Source organism: Hermetia illucens, chromosome 3, assembly GCF_905115235.1.
Source record: "Hermetia illucens chromosome 3, iHerIll2.2.curated.20191125, whole genome shotgun sequence".
In the NCBI taxonomy this organism is placed as follows: domain Eukaryota; kingdom Metazoa; phylum Arthropoda; class Insecta; order Diptera; family Stratiomyidae; genus Hermetia; species Hermetia illucens.
Window position 1 is genome coordinate 148,240,670 of NC_051851.1, and position 22,562 is coordinate 148,263,231.

Here is a 22,562-nt window from a genome sequence, read left to right on the forward strand (position 1 = left end):
GCGGTCCAACCATTGAGATGATAGCTTTGTACTGATGAAGGGAGTAAATTGCTCCCGAAATATATATATATACAATAAAATAAAATTGTAGCTAAGCTACTGGTCTATCAATTTTAGACTTAACTACAAATAGAAGACAATATCTAACCTCTGAGGTGATCCTCGCCAACTGTCATTAAGGATCAGTTTTTCATAGCATACAAAAAAAAATTTCTTAGGCAGGCCTGAACTCTACGTACTATTTATGTTATAGAGGATATTCTGAAATTCGAGTTATTGATTATTCATTCTTGTCAACAATCAAAACTGGTTTGTGGGTTAATCTCCTAATAAATATATGACGGCGGGATTTCAAATAGGCGGCATGCATAGAAAGTATAAAAGCTTTCATAATCAAAGCTTAATTTACGTACACCTTTTTAACATTGTCGGTGCGACTAATTACATAAAATGTGCGTAATTCCATTCAAACATGAAGTAAATAATCATCTTAGAGAATATTTAATGTAATTATTCTAAGATTAAATCATAAACATGCATTTAATGATCTCTATTTACGTACAGCGAGAGGCAAACGAATAACAATTGACTTTAAAGTAAACAATTCATTCCTATTCCCATTACATAATATTCTCCGCTTGAGAAAGTCTTTCTATAGATTTCCGATAATAAATGGCAACAATTTAAACAAGCTGTTCTTAATTCAGTGCAATTTGCAGTACAGTAAATTGAATACATAAACTTCAATTTCCAAACCAAATGTGAATTTGTATGAGAAAATTTGTTCCCGGCTGAATGACATGTCCAAAAGGTGGAAACATTAATTGCGAGAATGGAAATTTAAAATTCAAACAGGCTGAAGTGCCATTTCAATTTTCGAAGAAACCGTAACAAATGTGCACGCTTCTTTGGGAAGATTGTTTACTTAAAGTTTCCATGACACTGATTAGGATGCGAGTGCTGCTTGCATCGATATTTTTTATAGAAAAATCTCTACACTGGCGTATGTGACTTGTTATTGTTTTGATTGAACAAAAACAGATAGCCGACATTTTAGATCAAATTCAACTAGAAAGGAAGGGAGCCCGGCTAACCAGATTCCATCTCGCCACAATCTATCGGGATGCGATGATAAAGAACCAAATTTCCGTAATGACTGAGTTTCCAGGTCATTTGAGTGTCCTTTTCATTCAATCACATTTTTAGAAAAGTAGTTCTGTTTTGTGGCAGAACAGATTATTGTGCCCAATTTGGTTGATGATAGTGGCGACCATGATTGCCGAATGTTACCCAAATTGTGCAATTAACACTGCTTCGGAACTTTGTTTCAGATTATCAGAGATTGTAAGAGACTAGACCGACTTTCGCGATCTTAAGACAACATCTGTCCCTTTCGTAAGTGAGTCTGGTTTTTCTAGATCGGGATCGCCACTTCTGTCGAGAATGAGTTAAGAGGTTTTCAAATCGATATCTAGGGTATCAAGCCGTTACGGTTCGGGCTTTTGAACCGTTTCTCATTGTCAAAGTCATCATCAACGTGGGCGATGTGCCCGTACCATCGAAGGCGTTTGTCTAGTAGCATGGTTGCCACTTCATAAGGACCAAAAATGCACTCGTTTCAAATGTGATCAAAGCAAATTATGCCGCCGATCTAGCAAAATGTCTTCGTCTCAACCATCAAGCTGATTCTATGGTGACTGAAAAAGTAACATGTTTTGTCAATATTCTGATAGTCATATATGGACAAAATGACTATCCATGTTGATTATGGTCAACTACCAGAGCAAAGCTCTCCCAAAAACGGAAAAATAGCGAACGTTGACAATGCAGGTTTGAAACCATCAAAGTGGAGTTCCACTGCAGTGTCCCGTCGACGCGGGCTAGCACGGCTCTGTATTAGCCAGGCTCGAGCAACTCCTGCTCCTTTTAGACAGTTCAACCTCTCTCACGTCATGTAAAAATTTTCTTGTATCTTATATATGACGGGTTGGGGTCGCATCAGAATCTGAAAGATTAAGTAATAGAAAGTCACGAGAATTTTGACCATGATCGGGAGGAAGGTTCTCGACGGACCAGATCTTCATCTGATGTCCCTCCTCCCTCCGGTTACGGTTCTCTCTCTACCTAGACATCTTTCGGCCATTGATTATGGAGATATGTCTTTTTTTTCTCGTAATCCATTAGAATTGAACATGCCTTATAAGAATGCAGCACCCAATTTGAAGAATTTGCTGTCACTGCCTTGGCCATGTGAATATTCTGAGCGCAAATCACCGTTTCTACTGTTTGCTACGTGTTGACAGGACACAATAGCATGACTAGATTTGCTGACGCTCAACCAAATCGACTATTGCACCGTGGCATTCATATGGCTCGTTGCATTTTGAAAGTTAACAATTTGGATTCAAACAAAAATGTTTTTATAATTCTGATTGGCGGAGAAATGTTTAAGCTTTTCAGATTGTATTATAGATAAACGTCAACACAGATAGCAATGAACGAGTTTACGATTTGACCTGTATTTCCATTAATCGAAAACCACTCACGCTGTAATTCGTTTCCAAACAACTATAGAACTATGAGTCCAGGTTACCTTTGAATACGTTTTGCGTGATAACTTTTCATTTGTTGGAGAGGACACGAAAAATTTGGCACCTTCAATGAGCTAAATTATGTTTTTCGTTTCTAATGCAATTTGAAACAAAATGCCTTTATTTCGGCGATTACTTGTCATTCGTCTTTTGCATTTTGATTGAGATATTTACACCCCGATTTTGACAGAGCAAGTTTCATTTCCATCGAAATGAATCCTTACCATTCCTTGTCACTTCAGTTTTTACTAATTTGCATTTGCTAACAATCAAAACTTTCGTCCCTATTGAACTTGCTTTTTCCATTAAAAGTAATTTAAATCATAACAACTTTACTCTGATTTACTTATCTAGGAGAAAAGCGTCTCCGTCCTTGCCGGTACTTCTTTCAAAATATTGTAAATTTTGACAGAGATAATTTCTCGTTTTTTAATCCTCGCGTCTAAATATTTCTCTGGAGCCTTCCGTTATCCGGGCTAGTAACTTCAGACCACTTACAGATTTCTCTGATCTTTTCAAAAAATATAGGACAAACCGTTTCGTCCAAGGCAGAGGCAACTCGTCAGACGCTGCCTCACCTCTGCCCTGGGAGCAGCGTGACCGTGAGTGGCATCAGATGGAAAACGCTCCTTTATATATTTGGAAAAACAGGCAGCGTCTGATGAGTTGCCTCTGCCCTGGACGAAACCGTTTGTCCTATATTTTTTGAATACTTGGGTGCCATGCCCGGATCCGTGGACCAAAAAGACGTGAGAGTAAGTTGCTCGCCATTTGGTTCGGTCCAACAGCAAGTGGTTATGGACTTAGGATCCCTCACTTATCCTAAACAATAATCTGATCTTTTCCTTTTCGGATCCTAATCCAACTCATTTCCTACTACTCCTATTGAAAGCTAAACTTCATTGAAAAATCACTTGAACAAAAGTTACGAAGTAAACCATTTGTTAGTAGCATCTTATTTATAACTATAAACAGTTATTTCCATAAGCGTGACCGTATTTCACGTGTACGTATCATTATTGAAATGTTTAGTGACTGCTGTTGACTTTAATTGCAACCACATTGCACGATATGCAGCAAGTTAACAGTGCATTACATATACAATTCGTTAATTTTGCTTTATTTATATTACATATATATGCATCTGTACTGCGTGTATTTATACGTTGCGGTTAAATTTTTATTTCAAAGTTATTTACTCGATTTTTTTCTGTTCATTTTCCCTGTAATCGATTTTTACATTCGAATATGACTTGAATGGATAACTCCAATTATCGACAACACGCCAATAGTAATTTCAGATAAACTTTCCTAGATAAGGAATTAAATCTGTTGTGTTTCCCCTTGAAACGATATGATTAGATAAAAGCAAAAATGTGCCTCTTCCTTTTGAAAGCACGTTCAAGTTAACACAAGTGAAAAGTGATTTCAATACAACATTTGAGTCATCGAAAGTATTGAAGAATGGTTACTTAATATTCAAGAACTGATTATGGTAGTCATAATTCTGTGTTATGTCATCCAAGTGTCCAAGAGGACGACACATTTGCATCTTTTAATGAATAATGAGAAGATTGACTACCGGTTTGTGACGATGATGTTATAGAAGTGATAATTGCTTCAAATTTCGCACTCAGATTTATTTTGTGTATTTTGGTAGCTATTAGTACTCTACGTCCTCATTGTTATCCAAGGTCACTGCAGATACAAAACCAGAATTATTTCATAGGTTTACTAAGTTCCTGATTGAATGTTCGAAGAACAGAAAACTATACTTTATTTTCTGGAAATTTAATTTACTACTCTGACTGCGGAAGATGGACAATAGCCACGAATAATAGTATTCTTGTTTTGTTTTACCAGTCAGTTGAAAAAAAACCATACCTCTATTTTGGGAACTCAGTGCATTGTGTTGCATCTTCATAAAGAGTGCTGTAGACCATAAAACTAGAAAGTTTTATGCAAATCCGGCTATTATTAACAAAGTTGCAGTAGGTCAAACATGTATTTTCAATGGAAAATTGTTTCATTCTAGAATTACACAGCATGATAGCGTTCCGCTAAAATGAACGAGATAACATACCAAAAGATTGTATAGAATAGCATGCCTAATTAGACAGAAGTTTTGTGTGTGAATGTTTACTTAAGAGAACCACAAAACTTTTTATATGTACTTGACGCGAACTGCCAGCCGTTTCCGATTTGTTTTTGCTAAAATGCTGAATGAGAACATGTTTCAGTTTCACTATCATCACAATTATTTCTATACAAGTGATGAGTTTTGTAATGAACATGATATGTTTTGGTGTTAAAAAATCACCTCAAGTTGAGTCAACTCGACAGTATCCTTGTAAGGAAAATCAGAAAATTGCATCTTCGATATTGTCCTGATCGTAGTCCATTTAAAATAATCGGAAAATCCAAATTTTCCATATCTAAAAATCTCAGTATTCTGAAAATGTAACTGACATTTTTTGCTCCCATTAATAATAACATAAATCATCATTTGACTCAGTTTTCACAAGCAAACCACGTTATCGTCTTTCTGAATTACTCACTTGAACTTGAAATATCACGCCATATGCAGGCCAAATATACACACATGGCCCGAGTATACTCTACACTCTACGCCTATACACGCCACACATTATAGACCAGACTTCCCTCGTGTGCATTTAACCGGTAAAACTTTCTTATTTCTCAAATGGATAAGTATAAGATAGCATAATGTCTCTTCGTCTCGCGCCTTTGTATCTGATTTCCTCGTATAATGTTCGTAGCCGGCCGATTCACGATTTTCATAGAAACGATCATGAGAGAAACACGTTGCTGTTTCCGTCGTTGTCGTCGTCATAAACCGTAGTATCACCTGATGTTCGGGTTTTTTTTCCTATTAGGTTTTCTTACTCCTCCTTTTATACGATTTTGCCTGGGCAACAGCGACGTCATAGTGGTTTTGTTTGTTTCCATGATTATTTACAAGCCAACCGATCGTACGATGCACGAGAGGAGGGTATTGGAATTTTACTCTTGAAAGTTGGTTTGGGTTGAAGAGAAAATTATATCGAAGAGAAATGTTTTTTCTAACGAATGATCAGGGATCGGTGGCCTGATGCTTTTTTGCCAAACTATCCAGGTGGTATCTCTCCATACCTTAATTGTAAGTGTTCGCTTGTGCTGCCTTGTTCGTAGCACAGGTAATAAAAGGCCGGTGGATAGTTATACATGTGCGTGTAAAATTTTACTTTAAGTGTGATTCATTATTTCAAGATTCCTCATTTGAATAGTGTTGTTAACAATTTGAGATCCAGTGTGGTATGTTCATTGATAGTGCATCATTCATTCTATTTACTTAGACGTAATCTCATTGCTAATCCCCTTACTGTAGCAAATCGATCAACATTTTCTTATTAGCTAAACGATCACCATAAATATATGCATACTAGGTTGTACATACATCACGTAAAGTATGTGCATGCAAAGCATTGCATTCGCCAATTTGTAGGCCACCTTTCTCAGAGTAAACTCAGAGCCTTTCATTATTTTTCCGGCTCCTTAAGTTGGTCATTCTACAGTGCTAAAGTATACAGGTACATAGCTGTCATCAGAAATAAAGACTTTGAATGTAATGGCCCCAGCTTTGAACCTTGTGGGACATCATAATTTTTCGCTGTTTAGTATTTTCGACCGGAACAAAGTAGCTATATTGGAGCAAGCTGAGAAGAAGAATTAGTTCTCTTTGATCAGACTAGGACGAGATACATTCGTAAAATGATCCAAAATTCTAAAAATAGGCTTTCACAAATACCCGTGTGTTCATCTTTCATATTGGATTCCTACTGTTATTGGCTTTTAAAGATTTACCTGAACTTCAACATCAATGTTTGCCTTAGACCAATAGAAGAACTCATATATGTAGTTTCGAGTTGCAAATTATTGTGTGAGGTTTACTATGTGTATGAACAGGTAGTATAATAACGTGTCTCAACTTGAGTCGGATTTGTAGAAAAAAAATAGAAGAAGTTTTCTTGAGGATACTTCATTTTGGGAACCAATTCTACCCTTGGATGCCAACGTCCAACCATTTGTAGATTATTTTTTCAGTTAAGCTTTTTGATCATTCCTCTGTAAAGCATATTACATCCAGTCGCTAATATCAAGGTGTTGTGAAAAAAATTGGTTCACTGTCTGTCCGTCTATCTGCATATGTGCTGGCCTGTCACCCCCACTTTTGTTAGAAATGGCCGGTGACCCTCACTTTTCTTAGAAATGGTGATACCTATTCACGTGAAATTTGGTGGAAAGTTGGAAATATGAATTCCCACGCATGCAACGAACAATATTATCCTTCGTTGAATTTACAAAAAAAGGCTGCCAAATTTTTTTTTCGTGGAATAGGGCCATTAAGTCTGAAAAAAGAGATACGTACTTTCCGAGACATTTCCTAGTTTTGATATGTTCCAAAGGCAGGGAGTGTTCGGGGGTTAGAAATTGGCCACTTCTTTCAAGAGTTCATTCTCAGAAACTGCTCACATATATGTACATCTAGGCCACAAAATACCCTCTATGCCGATATTTGCTGAAAGTTAATAAAAATATATATGATAGAATTTGCTGCAAAATCCCTCCTCTACCCTACTTCATTCTAAGACGTAGAACCGCGAAATATTGAGGGCCATCATATGGAGCATTATATTGGAAATGGATAATCATACTATCATCATCATCATAATACATTCTATACGGTAAATTCCAGTTTCACATGCTCAGTGAATATACACTGTGAGCATCGTAGAAATTCACAAAACCTTTCATATCTGAAGTGTTGAGTCTCCGGTATATATAACATCCTCTAGAATAGGAGATCCTCACCGATAAACCACCGAAGAGCAGCAGCTAAGAACAATAATAATCGTTGGCGCAACAATCCAATTGGATCAGATCCTTGAAGTGTTTGAAATGTGTTAGAGCACTTTATTCAAAACCGTGACGGTACACTACAGGATTACAGTACACTGTAGGATGCAATGTGGGCAGCATTGATTTGACTCAGGTACTAATTCACAACGAAGTCAATTGGTATCCGACTTGAAATCACGATACAGATCTCACTACCAGCTAAGAGCAAAGTTTCATTTTATCGAAGGCAAATGCGGGAAAAGCGTAAAAAACTGAAACTGTAAAATCAGCTGGTATTGAATGTGATGTGAAATATATGACCTAAACAAATAACGGTATAGATTTGATCTGCAGGACACCCCATTTATGTGACTCGTTTTATATAAATTCTCAGTTTTAACGGAGGTATGAGTGCTTAATATCCGAAAGATCGCTCCATTTTCTGGCCATTTCCCTAATTCTTGAACCGTAGGTTTTGGCCACTTTCTCCCTTAAACTCGCGACCAGCAGGTCAGATCCAGCGTCAATTTAACATAAAGTCAGGCAAGATAAGTTGATATCATTGCGAAATGTGAAAATAATTAAGGTAATAAGTGGTACATAGAAACTCACTGTCTGATCTAGTTTTCCCCAAAGCTTTCGTCTTTTTGGCACAAAGGTCCATACGCAAAAATATGTCAAGTGGGGTTTGAACTTATTGTATACACGAAGAAAATTTTGCTTATTAAATTTATTATTTATCATGTTAATGAAATTGTCAACCAAGAGGGCCGAAATTCTCCCCTCCTTCCTGCAAACGAATTTGTTGGCACAAATTCCCTTTCGATATGTTTACCTTGGATTTTATTTCAAAAATATATCCAATTTAAATTTTTAGTGTGTGGTTAATATCCTTCTTTATGAGCTTTTAGTTCGTCATTCGTTATGTCATCTTTACATAGATATGGTTCTTAAAAGATACTATAAAAAACATGTTTATCTGGTTTTGATGCAAAATACGGTAATAAATTTTTCACTAAAATTGAAAACGGAGACAAATGATGGGATTGAATATTGAGTCTTTTTAGGACTTTGTATGGCGTGTTTCAGCTTGTAGATTCGAAACGATTATTAGAATTTTCCGTTGAAGAAACAGATTCATTTTAATTTCTCTATAGAGGAAATAGCTTGATATCTGTGTTATCTAAAATGTCGAATTTTACGTTCGAAAGAGGCTCCTTAGCTACTCTTAGCCTCAGATGAAATAAGGAATAGTGACTACCTTTGTGTTTTTAGACCTAACTCATATTTGAGATGCCCATTTTTGAAAAGTTTTGTTGAGAACAAATCTAGTGGGACGCATTACTGCAATAGATGACAAATTGCATCAGTTGGGGAGAGTGACTGTCTTCTCCAATGTACTGCACGAACTGCCTGAATAAAATATTTCATTTGAAATGGGTACCGTCCTAGGTACTAGAATTGGAAAATCAGACCCGATTCTGCAAGGAACTCATTTTAAGGAACTCTTATCACGAAGCCTCAAGGGAGGTTGTTGGAGGTGGGAACCGGGATGCATTTCTGAGGGTAAATACTCCGGAGCAATTCTTGGGTTCTGATTGTGCAATGCAATACATGTCTGAAGATATCCAAGATATCCAATATCCAGAGCTTTCATTTGAGAGGAAATTGAATATACATAGTTAAGAGAAGCAGAGCACAGATATCCGGAACTAAGTGATGCTAGGCTTACCATCAACAAAACTTGTCACCTACCATGCCACTACAGGAAAAGTTGTTTTATTTGTTTTTTTTATTAACATTTTATTGAAAAAACAATTGCCGAGATGGTCTTACGAAGTAGATGTTGTTCGCCAACGAATATGAAATCTCCTTGGAGCTATTGAAGTCCAGAGAAAAATAAATATTTTAAAAATCACTACTGAGAAAAGAAGACTTGCAACTTTATCGAGAAAAACTCAACTAACACCACTTCACGTTTCTCATAAATATAAATAAATTTGACGCCCAGCAGCTTGGAAGTACCACAAATAGCGAGACTTTATGATTTATCGACATAAAAGATGACAGCATTAAAATTCGCTTGGGATTACACGCTATTCATCTAATTAGACTTACGGAAAACCTATCAGCAGCAAAACGTGCCGGTTTATCTTCCACCGGCTGAAAATTCATATGCATGTGGATTAACTTTTAGATTCGCAAAAAAATTTAGAGGAGGCTTCATTTCTTGTGACGGTGCAATGATCCAGTCAGTTGTATGTCAGCCTAACGATCTTCTGCTCTGAGTTCGAATTCCGCTTGGTCATAGATGTTTGTATTCGTCTTTGCGCTATTGTATTGCTTTAGGCTAATTTGCACATCCTACGATTATGATTGTTTGTGATTGTGGAGATAATATAATGTGCCGACAGAACATATGAATGGTAGAACTACGGTTTTTTTTTGAAAAATGCTATATAATAAGTGACCACTTAGTCCACTATATGCAAACCACCCAGAAAGAGTGGAATTTATTGATGTTAAACTTGTTCAGAACTACCTTCATGAAAACAGTGGTGCGATTTTACCCTGTCTATATTGGGAGTAAAACATAGCAAGCTGCATCCATTTTATTGTTTGTTATAGAGTTGAATTTTGAATGTTATTGAATCTAAAATTGCTCGGTCGGTTCCAACCCCTTTAGGTATTTTGGGACTATAAAAAAACTCGATTTCTCAACAATTCTTTTCGGAAGTCAGTATTGTTTTTATCTATGCTTATGTCATCAGCTCACTAAATCTTTCAAAATTGGCATTTATAGCGATAGAGCTGGGTATATAAATAGTAGAGTTTTTTTCACCCCTGCTCGAAGTTGAATACATGTTTTGACAAATAGTCGCTAATGAATTGTAGTGCATATAAAATATTTCCGTAAACCTTGATCGCTAATTTGCAAATTTATTTATTAGCCACTATCAATAGATGACACTTTAAAAGTATGATTTGTTTGCCTAATAGGCATTCCCCAGGGTTATAAAATAAATCATGCTGTATAAATGAATTTTCGAATCAGTGACACTATTTTATGAAAATTAGAAAAAAATCCTCTCTCAATTGGTCAAACTCGATTTTTTACATGCAGATTTCACTTACACTTTGCCAACTGGCAAATTAATACAGACAAAACTGCAATATTTCAAATTTGCACTTTATACCTCCTTTCATTTTCAAGACCAGCCAACCGTCTTTCCATATACATCAAATAGATACACAATAAAATCTAATACAGCGTCAAAGGTTGATGTACTTCCAAACTATAATTATTATTGTAAAATTGCAAAAAAAAATCACGATCTTTCCACATTTATCTTTCGGAAAGTAAGAAGATAAAGGTTGTTTACCTCTTCATCATTTTCAATTTGCCAGCTAACCTACCTAAGCACAAAAAATATGAAAGTATGAAGCATGTACATCTGAGCATAGCAATCGAAGTAGAAAACGCAACAAATTGGAAGTTCCAAATATTTTGTGCAAAGGAGGCCTGCATGAAATTACTTCTGGTTGCTTCGGTAGTCCATCTACGCGTCTGTCTGATGCTTCTTTTCATCGTTTGCAATAAATAGCACGTGAATAGAAGAAAAAAATTTTGGGAAATTCGATTTTATATATATGCTCATGATCTATCTTTCTCTACCATCTTTGTAGAATCGAAGTGTAGGCCAACGGTTGCCGATAAGGAAAGGTAATCGGAAGAGAGTGGATAATGTAGTGGTCTAGAGATGGTCAAAATGAAGTGTTTCAATCTTTCTTTGGGTGAAAATCGGTTGAACATTTTACATTCATGAGAAGAGAAAAAAGTATTAAGCTCTAAGCAGGAGGGCCCATTTATATGGGTTATGAAAAAAACCAGTCAAATCATAAGCAAATTTAATGATAAGACGGCAAGATTTTCGTTCACTGGGGAGTTTGGTTTTTCCTTAGCTTGGCATCTTTCAGGGTGTGCAAGTGCATAGGAGTGAAACGAAGAAAGGCAGTCTAAGAACTATTGCAGGAACACATCTGAAGTACAAAAATATCAAGCAACACCCACCGTTTCCACCCAAAATCCTTCTAAACAAAAAACACCAGATTATAAAATATATTCAGTGATTCTTGCCCAATTTTCTAAGTATTTAAGATGCGGAATTGAAATCCAATGCGTCAATACTAGAATAAACATTGAAGCTTATTCATAGTTGAAAGACGGGTTTACATATTTGCACTATTATCATAAAATTCGCTACATCGGCGGTAGTCGTTAGCTTATAAATAGCTTTCCGGCATTATGCACATAGTTTTTTACGAAGCGATGAAAACGTAAATATTCTTCACAGGGTAAATTACCAACAGAATACATAACTTACCATATTTTATGTTGATATCACTCTTCAGGTCTATAACATTTTCGGCATGATATCACCTTTGAAGGTATCCCTTTTGAATCGATTTCAGTTATTTATTCTTAAAATTAAGTTTTGAAAACTTTGTTCTTACGTATTAACAGTACGATAATTAATTTTGTTGCTCTATTCAATTCTATTTTCTATTCTATTCAATAATTCTCTCCAATAATTAGATTGTATAACATCTTGATAGCAATTGTTTATAGTATCAACAGTAATTTGTTTGTTAAGTACACGCAAATGCTTATTTTACCTAAATAATTTGCATAAATAAATCATAATGCTTTGTAATCAAGTATTATTGTTAATGATATAAGATATATTCTACAACTACCAGCCAACAAGCTCAGAGTTTTTATGGAATTCTTATAAAGATTTTTGGGCAGATTTACTACTTGCCATTTAGTTTGAATTGATGTATTACTATCTATAGAACAGATCAAGATTATATACAAAGATCTCCTTTAATGTTCTTAGATCAAAACAAGGAAAATGTCACCAGGTTATTTGGGGGTTTTTTTTTCTCAAAAACCAGTTCAGTATTTCATATTACAAAAAATAGGCTCGCAGCTGGTTCGTTCATTTGTAATACCTCTTTTTTCTTGATATTTACACAGAATTCGATATGAGAAATCCTAGCTGTAGAGTAGAAAAATCAAGGATTCTGTGGAACCCTTTGCTATCAACTCAGAATGAAGATTATTTAGATGTAAACAAAATGCTTTTGAGTAATCGACCTCTAATTGCATGGCCTTTTCGTTAGTTTCTAATATCTAATCTAATAAATAATTTTAATTATGAAGAAACAAAATTATCAATCCAACAATAACTGTCTTCCGTGGCGGCGCCCCACTTTTTTGGTATCTGGAACCGGACCAATTAACAGGCAACTTTTCTAAATGAGCCTTGCACAATTGCAAAATGCGCTGAACACACATACAACAGGAATTCTCGTGAAGTATGTGAATTCAGGGGCCATCCCGGTTTCCGTGGAACCAGTATAAGGTGGTAAGGTTTCGTGACCTATTGCCACCTCAGATGAGTTCCCGTGCAGACTCGGGTCTGATCGCCCTAATCTAGAATGATACTTATGAAGGATTTCCTTCAAGGATTTTGCCAATGTTCCTTAATATCCTCATTGATATCATAATGACATTCTCTGAGCACAGATTCCAATTTGGGGTACAACGGAATTCACAAGGGATCAGATAAGGTGAAAAGCCAACGTATGGAAGGGCAGAGCTTCGATTTTTCTCGCCAATCTCTCGAGTTGATAAGACTAAATAGGCAAAAGTATAAATATTTTGCAGGTCCTAATAAATTCTATCGCCATATTGCTGACCTCCTCTTGTAGACCTTGCAAAACACATAGAGTAATGGTTAATTGTTTATCGTCCCCCTTTTTTTGTGATCACTCCATCCAAAAATGAAAAAAAAACATATCCCCTACCACCATTGAGTCTTTTTCTTCAATGTCATATTCAAAAAATCAAAGAAAGAGGAAGAATTCCTAGTAAACACTCGCTCAATATTCCTTCTGATCGGCTGCAACCAAACAAGTTCGATAGATATTCAATTCTTCAGTCACCATTTGATGACATGATCCAATTAAGAATTCAACCCGGTCAGTGCATACAAGAACATTGATTTCGTTTGTGTATCATCAATTGATGTGGAAAGGTCGCTAGGGCTATTGGTTACTGCCTAATTGAAAAATGTTGGTTATTCTTTGATAAGACCTAATATATCATGCCTGGGGAAGTGATTTTATAAGCGCCTCTTTCCTCAACTTTCTCTCTTTGGTCCTTTGCGAATTGTAGCCTCATCCTCAGTTGTTATTTTTTGTTGGTTGTGACTTTGTATGTCTGTAGTAGTGTAAACAGTTTGTTGTAATTTTTTTACAGCTTGTTCTTAAAAAATATCGTTTTTGTTCAGAACACAAACATTCCCTGGGGTTCTTCTCTCCCAGAGATGAGTGTAAATGGTATCCAAGTGTTAGGTGCTCCCTTGATATTAAATCACAACCATGGCATGGCGATTGAGTTGGTTAAGCATCAGCCTCTTAGTCTCACTGTCCCGGATTTGAATGGCGGTCGTCATGGATGTTTGCATACGTTTTGAGTTGTCGCGTTGCTATAAGCTTATTACTTGTTTAGTGCAATGATAACGAAACTGAAGCACATTCAATATTTATGCCATTATGGTTTTTGTAAATTTTGTGTATTTCCCACAAATGCGGGGTCTGCGCATGCGTCCATCATGGGCGGAATCTAAACTCAACACTTCCTCAACCTTTACCCTGCTGTTTCTTCGTAGATGTTTACCCATTGTTGATCCGCTGTTCAGCTTGTTTATAGCTTTTCACAAATCTTGGTTGCCTCTCTTTATTCGGTTCCTTTTTTGTATCGATTCTTCAAACAACTTTGTTCAGTCTTTCAATCACATCTATCTACCCTTGACTTTTTTCAAAAAATCCTTTCTGAATTTGGAGCATCTAAGTTTTGGTAGTTAGGAATTCGTGTTCTAAGTTTAGGGAGTTATCGTGACAATTGGTTTTTTAACATCTTCGGGTAGCTTTAGTTCCTGACAAAATCTTTCTTCGTCTGTTTTATTTCAACTGGAGTTTGGAGAAGCGAAACGAGACTGACTGCAGCCAAAGAACATTGCCTTGTGCATTGATACTTTCAAGGCATTGAAGAGAATGTTTTTCTACTATCTATATATTAATGGGTTATGAAGAATAAATAATAATCCAAAGGACGAAAATCCTCTCTTTGTTCAGCCTCAGCCCCACTCACAAGCGGGCTCGGCTCGTCTTGATTGGTTGCACCGTTTTGCTCTGTCAAAGACATCTTCTGAATGGCTTTTAAATAACCATCCAGCGTATGAAGCCACCGCTGGTTCGGCCGGTCTTTCGATCGTTTCCCATCGGCTTTGATGTTTAGACCAATATTGGCAAGTGAATTCTCTTTAGTGCGAATTACGCGACCGCACCATCGAAGACGCCACGATCACGAATACCCTCATTTCGAACGTGATCATGGCGTGTCACGTCACTGGTCCAATGTAACATCTTCGTCCCCATTACCGCAAGACGCCGTTCATTGTCTTTTATAATTGGCCAACACGCAGTACCCCAAAAAGCGACAGGGCGGACGACACTTCGGTGCATTTTTACTGAAGGACCCTGCCAGTAACAATTGAGCGTATCCCTTAAATTACTCGTTAGCTACATTTTTCATTGAGATAACGTCCGGCCACCTGTCCGTAAATATCGCTTTGAATATTTAATCACACATGAAACATTCACCAGGTATTGCAACTTCGGGTGACCAAAAAACTTAGTCATCAGTGACTTATGAGGTAAACAATGCTTTCAAACTTATAGAGATACTAAACGACAGTTTATTATTTATTTACGAAAACTGCAAAAGCAGCTAACATTGAACAATATTTTGAGTGATTTACTAGAAGCAACATCTTCAGTGAAGTTTATAAATCGCTCGCAAATTTTCAAATTATTTAATCAGATTAACAAGTCCACATGCCTTGCTCCAACTAACCAACTTATTGTAGTAGAAGTGTTTGTGATAATTTGTCTTTTCCATGTATTAGTCACTAAATTCCCCTGGAAGTTCACATTTCAAAACAATTTATACGATTATTCAGCGAAATTTTATTGCATCGTATAAAATATATTTTTGTAACATCAATTCATTATGTCGATATTTTTATCGTTTACAAATACTCCACAACTGCAATACAATGCACTTTTCATATACTAGAAATAATTTAATACAATGGCAAAGGCTAGAGTATCAGATATCAAAAAATTGTATCTAACTTGCCAATTTGGCATGTAAAATTCTTTCACAGTCGTGACGTTGTAGTCATTAAAGCTCAATTTCAGTGTCATGACTTTATCGCATTGTGCACAGTTTCTTTGAAGTAGATTTAATGTGGCTGCTTTACAGCCCAATATTTCGATAATCTGAAAATGTCGTGTGGTACTATATAGGCATGATAAATTAGAATGAGTGGAGCAATTTTTTTAGACCGAAACAGCATGGTCAGCAGATATGGTAATAAGCAGCGTGTAAATATACATTTCAGCCACTGCTTTTGGGATATTACAATTTCATTCACCCTGTGAGCTAACAAGATGTTACAATACTTGTGTGTCTTCCAATTATTTTATTAAGATGCTACTGTTGCTACGTGCATATCCAATCTTATTTTTTAGTCTAGTCGACATTCGTCTCTAAGGCATATACAAATTCATAAATGTACTATATTCTTACGTGGTCTCTCTCTTTAAGATACATGGAATAAGAATGTAAATTAACGTACAAAGAATTTCCTGTGTACTCCTACATTCAGAATTAGATGGAGCGAAGAATTTTTTCTCTGTACTTAATTCCAATCATATTTAGGCTTGAAAAATTTTCATGGATACAAGATTGAAACATTTTGAGAAGTGGTATTGTTACTACCTTCTAATTGTCCTCTGGGTGCTTGAAGCTTCTTGAGGTTCATGTGAGCTACTTATTACGGACCAATGCAGTTTGTCTGGTGTGATCAAGATGGGGATTTCTTAGAGGAATGAGAGTGCACTTTTTGATAATCAGAGATGACTAAAATGTAAACATTTTGTTATGATTAGAGGATGTTCTCGCATGCGTGAGAAATGTAACGATAACATAAGAGAAACAACACTCGCTAAATTTCCGAGTTTTCAATTTATCATGACATGTTATCTGGCCGCTAGTTAAGCATAGTCCTTGTTTCGAAATATGAAATGGATTTTGATTGTAGGAAGAGGCGAGAATGGGATTGCTTAGAAAAAGTTGTGGATTTGAATGAATCCATAAATCTCTGCTAATAACAAGGCTAAAAATATGGTATTTGCCATTTGCTAATAAAAAGACTAGAACTATGGCATTCGCATTTTTTATTTGCCTTCCTTTACTTAATTGATAACACGTACCGCTTGTCAGGGGGTACTTTATCATTTTACTACAAATTATCAATGTCGCAATGGCTCAAATCGAGCCTTGGCGTTCAGAATAGGTTGCTTCCATAAATCGTGGTCCGCTCTCCAATTGTTACTGTAGATAGTAATCATTGAGGATTTCAAAATGAGCCTTTCATGCTACCCATTTAGCACTAAGTCCATATAGCTCATCACCAGAGCACGGATTGCGCAAATGGTGCGTGGAAAAAAAATAAAATCTTGTGATGAAAAAGGGATGTAGTTCCTGAAATACACTATAAGCCCAAAAATTCTCATTTGAAAGTGAAACTTCTCTTGTTCTTCAATATGGAAACTACATATCAACCATGTTACTCTTGGGCTGTTTCTCGACTATGATCACATTCCTACTTTACAAAACAAGCAACTCATCAGGGACTAATGATTTATTTTATTGAGAGTACCTCCGCAGTTAATCGATAGGTGATTCTTAATCGATTTATAGAACATGCGTAAAATATAATTTCAGCAAAAGACCGTCATAGGTCGACCAATTTTGGATATCATATTCGCATAAATGGGGTTCGATTTCTTGAAAAACCCGAGTTAGATTGGGATTTCGGACAGCAATCGCCTGTAGTTGGTTTGCACATAACAGGGGTTTGACTGCACACAGAGCCTCATAAAACGGCGTTAAATCACACAATCTTAGTTGCCAATGGCCCCGCCACGCGATATGATGAAATCCCCAAATGGCACCATCCTGTTGAAACCACATATTTGTGAGATCCATATCATCTATCCTAAGCCACAAAAAGTTTATTTTCATTGCCCGATATTGGTCGCCATTAACATTGAGCGCATCTTTTGACGCATCTCCAAAGAAATAAGGAGCAATGATCCCGCCAGACCAAAATTTACTCCAAAATTGAGTTTTTCGAATCTTCCATGAATTTTCGTCGCTCCTAATCCATCAATTCTGTTTAATAAGAAGCCACTTAACCAGAAATGTGACTCATTTTAGGAAATGATTTTCTTCCCGAAGTTAGGGTCAGCCCAAATTGTTCCAAATCCCGATCACCAGGCACTTGACGCTGCATATGATCACAAAGGTCTAGTAGACGTCTTGCTCTCTGCTTCTACTGCATTGCTTCGCGAGCTTTCCCGCGTAGTCCTTAGCTTTATTTTCAAATGCGGATTTAAGGGCACCCAGATGTAACTGAATTGGAACGAAGATTGTTATTATTACAGTTGCGCCACATTTGTAAGTCGGATCCTATTCCTAGTAGTCCTCTATAGTACAGGGAACATACCTCTTGTCACGGATCCTCATATGTGATGTCAAAAACAAATACATTTCAATAGATTTCATTCAGAATAATTTCAATCCCCCACTATATTAGCACTAGATTTTGTGAGAAATTTTCCCTATTTCAGTAATGGTGGTTTGGGAATAATATCAGGACGCTTGGAAAATATATTATCGACCTGGCATTCCAGAAGCTTCCCCTAAAATACCCACATTCTTTTTCATGATTCATTTGAACAGCGAACTGCTTTAACCGAAAACAGTTTTCCCATTGTATTCTAAAGTCTTTAACTTGAATTGTGTGTACCATATTTCAGGAACCATTTGATATCTTCAGTGGAAAATAGTGAGGTATTTTGGAGACAATTTAATCCCTCCTTTAGCGCAAGATGATTGGTCGTCTCGTTTGAAAATATGCTCACCTTGAATCACCAAGACCATCAGTACATTAGCAATTCGTCTATTTGCTCTTCTTTAAGCATGAAGCCAGGTCATTTTATCTTTTACAAAATCCTCATAAGCAAAAATAGTGACATTTTTGACTTATTCATCCGCATGCTAAATTTCAGTTACAAACAAACACTTGATTGTTTTTGTGAGTTGTAAGTGCCTTCCGTCTTGGCAACATTTAGTTCTTTGATGTTCGCCTTCAATTGAACGACCAGTTTCAAGGTTGCCCCAACAAAAACTTAATGTTTGCCGTTTAGGTATCATGCGGACTGTTTTTTAGTTCAATGTGATATTCTTCTTCAACGAGGAATTCGCACCTGATTAGTCTCTCTCGCTTTTCAATATTTTATGTTTCCTTCTCTTAAGAGGAGTTATTAGTCCGGGATAACATATTACCTCAGGAACTTAACAACAAGAAAACCAACTCCATGACCCAAAGTAAAAAAACTGGAATGCGCATAGAACGTCATAACCCTTGCTATTCTTCCAACTTCGTAGGCCAACAGAAATTATCTTCTACTTTATTTCCATTTTATTTTGGTTTGAGGGTTCGCAAGTCTGCATTCACTTGATAAAGGATCAGACCGATTTTTTAGAGGTAGCTCCATTATTAGTCCGGTCCGCTATCAAGTGATGCAGACTCGGGAACCTGCAATGCAAATCATATTTTTTTGACCAGTTAAGGCCCGAAGCAAGCAGATTTCACCCAATAAATTTCGCACTCATCATATCAAAACATTGCAAACTAGAAGAATGCAATAATCCATGGTCGCTGATGTGAACGTCAAGTGGAACGCACCTCTAGTAACCACCTTATCCCTTCCAGAACAGAGGTGAAACAACGTCTGATGAGCTGCATCTGAATTAGATGAAGCCGTTAGTCGCTATTTTTTCGTTCTTCTGCATTTGCTCAACGACATTCCAGTTCGTTTGGATTCTCATCTACACAGTGTACCAGATTCGCAAAACTTTCAGCATATATTTTATAGTGGCAATCCCCGAACGTTCCCCAAAAAAGATTCAACAGAAAACCTTATTCATATCGAATCACAAACTTCTTCTTTCAATCCAAAACTTAAAATGTTCTTCCATTTTTTCCAGGATCACATCAACCACCGAAGACAATAGATATAAACAAGGTGCCTGAAAATCAAACGAATCAAGCACCATTAACGAACGGTAGCAATAATAAAAAGAGAAGAAATAAACGTAAAAAACGTCGAAATACAGCAAACAACAGCAATATGCCGGCCCGTTTTGCAGAAGAAGTAGTTGCTGATAATCGGTGTAATGTCCCCACGGACCTAGGGGGACATTATGCCAATCGATCGGTACAAGATGATGTTGTAATTACGGGTTTCTCTGGTCGTTTGCCAGAAAGCTCTTCAATTGATGAGTTCAAGAAGAATTTATTCGAGGGTGTTGATATGGTTAATGACGATCCACGAAGATGGCCTAAAGGTAAGTTTGTCAGATTTATTCACTTTTTGGTTAGACTTTACGTTAGTAAACGTGAATTTTGAAACATTCCAGGTTTGTATGACTTACCATCACGTTTGGGAAAGATTAAAGATGAAGACTTGGAACAATTTGATCAACAATTCTTCAACGTGCATCAAAAGCAAGCAGAGTGCATGGACCCACAATTGCGTTTGTTGCTAGAGACTACACATGAGGCTATTATTGACGCAGGTAACTTTCCCCCTCTTTATTAATTGCTTCAACAAATCTCAAACAAATTCCCTGTTCTATCTCCATCCAGGAGTTAACCCCCAAGATATCCGAGGATCCCGAACTGGTGTCTATATTGGAGTTTCTTCCTCTGAAACTGAACAATACTGGTGCAGTGATCCGGATTTGGTTAACGGTTACGGTTTGACCGGCTGCGCGCGAGCTATGTTCGCCAACCGAATTTCATTTACATTCGATTTCAAAGGACCAAGTTTCTGCGTTGATACAGCCTGCTCGAGTTCGTTGTATGCTTTGGAGCATGCATTCGCAGACATTAAAGCCGGAAAATGTGATTCTGCGATCGTTGCTGGTGTTGGTCTGATTTTGAAGCCTACAATGTCCTTGCAATTCAAACGCCTGAACATGTTGAGCCCTGATGGTACATGCCGAGCTTTCGACGATAGTGGCGCAGGATATGTGCGATCCGATGGTTGTGTGTCAATATTCCTTCAACGTGCTAAGGATGCCAAAAGGATATACTCGACTATCCTAAATGTACGAACTAACACCGACGGACAAAAGGAGCAAGGTATCACCTTCCCTGATGGCAGGATGCAAAATCGTTTGATTCGCGAGACATACGAAGAAATTGGATTGAATCCAGCGGAAGTTGTATACGTTGAAGCTCACGGCACCGGAACAAAAGTTGGTGATCCACAAGAGGTAAACTCAATTACAGACTTTTTCTGCAAGGACCGTAAGACCCCACTCTTGATTGGATCAGTCAAATCCAACATGGGTCACTCAGAACCTGCATCAGGTGTGTGCTCCATTGCGAAGGTCCTTATTGCCATGGAGGAGGGCGTCATTCCAGCCAACTTGCATTACAAGAATCCAAATCCAGATCTCTACGGTCTGATTGAAGGTAAACTAAAAGTTGTTGACAAGCACACTCCATGGAACGGTGGCATCATCGGCTTGAATTCGTTCGGATTTGGAGGTGCCAACGCCCACGTTATCTTGAAATCGAATCCAAAACCCAAGGCGGTGACCCCTAAGGAAGGCCCACCAAAGCTAGTTGTTTTATCCGGTCGAACAGTGGATGCCGTTCAAGATCTGCTTGAAGATGCTGAGGCACATAAGGACGACGAAGAATATTTCGCGCTCATCAACGAAATCCACAACACAAACATCCCACACCATTACTACCGAGGATACTCTGTAGTTACAAACAAGTCAACCCCCTTGCGTGAAGTCGTGGAATGTATGGACACAAAGCGGCCAATTTGGTATATCTACTCAGGAATGGGAAGTCAATGGGCTAGCATGGCGAAGGACTTGATGGGTTTGGAAGTTTTCAACAAAAGCATTCACCGATGCGCTGAAGTGCTCCGTCCTGAGGGTGTTGACCTTATTGATATCCTAACCCGCTCGAATGAGGCGCGCTTTGACAACATCTTGAACTCATTTGTGTCAATCGCCGCCATGCAAGTTGCTCTAACTGATCTTCTGACCAGCTTAAATATTTCTCCGGACGGCATCCTTGGACATTCCGTCGGTGAATTGGGTTGTGCCTATGCCGATGGTTGCTTTACCCCAGAGCAAACAGTACTGGCCGCCTACTGGAGAGGAAAGAGCATCCAGGACACTGATCTCGCCAAGGGTCAGATGGCAGCCGTTGGTTTATCCTGGGAAGAGTGCAAACAACAATTGCCTGAGGGCGTGATTGCTGCTTGCCACAATAGTTCAGACAGTGTTACAATCTCCGGACCAGAAGGCAAGGTTACTGAAGTCGTTGAGAAGCTTTCAGCCGCTGGTGTGTTCGCCAAGGCTGTCAAATCCTCGGGCTATGCATTCCACAGCAAATACATTGCCGATGCTGGTCCAAAACTACGCAAGAGCTTGGAAAAGATCATTCCGAACCCGAAAAATCGTACCTCCCGTTGGATTAGTTCGAGCATACCAGAAAGTGCATGGAATACTCCAATTGCTAAACAGAGCTCTGCTGCTTATCATGTGAACAACTTGCTTTCGCCAGTCTTGTTCCACGAGGGTCTTCAACATGTGCCAAAGAACGCTATTTGCATCGAAATCGCACCACATGGATTGTTGCAGGCTATTCTGAAGCGAGCTCTTGGTGGAGGTGCAACAAGCTTAAGCTTGATTAAGCGCTACCATGACAACAATCTGGAATTCCTCTTAACAAACGTTGGAAAGTAAGAGTTGCTACTGTGTTTTAGGCGACA

At 37.6% G+C, this 22,562-nt stretch overlaps 1 protein-coding gene across 2 annotated transcripts in view; it reads left to right on the forward strand.

Moving 5' to 3' along the window:
- LOC119651873 (fatty acid synthase) overlaps nt 1–22,562 on the forward strand; it is a 57,809-nt gene that overhangs the window by 22,078 nt on the left and 13,169 nt on the right. The window contains exons 1-4 of one of the 2 annotated variants that reach the window (XM_038055681.1): nt 5,771–5,906; nt 19,747–20,106; nt 20,179–20,337; nt 20,408–22,532. In XM_038055681.1, coding sequence (XP_037911609.1) covers nt 19,890–20,106; nt 20,179–20,337; nt 20,408–22,532 — 2,501 coding nt within the window. In that variant the 5' untranslated portion in view covers nt 5,771–5,906; nt 19,747–19,889. Of the gene's footprint in view, nt 1–5,770; nt 5,907–19,746; nt 20,107–20,178; nt 20,338–20,407; nt 22,533–22,562 lie in introns of those variants that run through there. The other variant, XM_038055680.1, reaches the window with a different exon arrangement.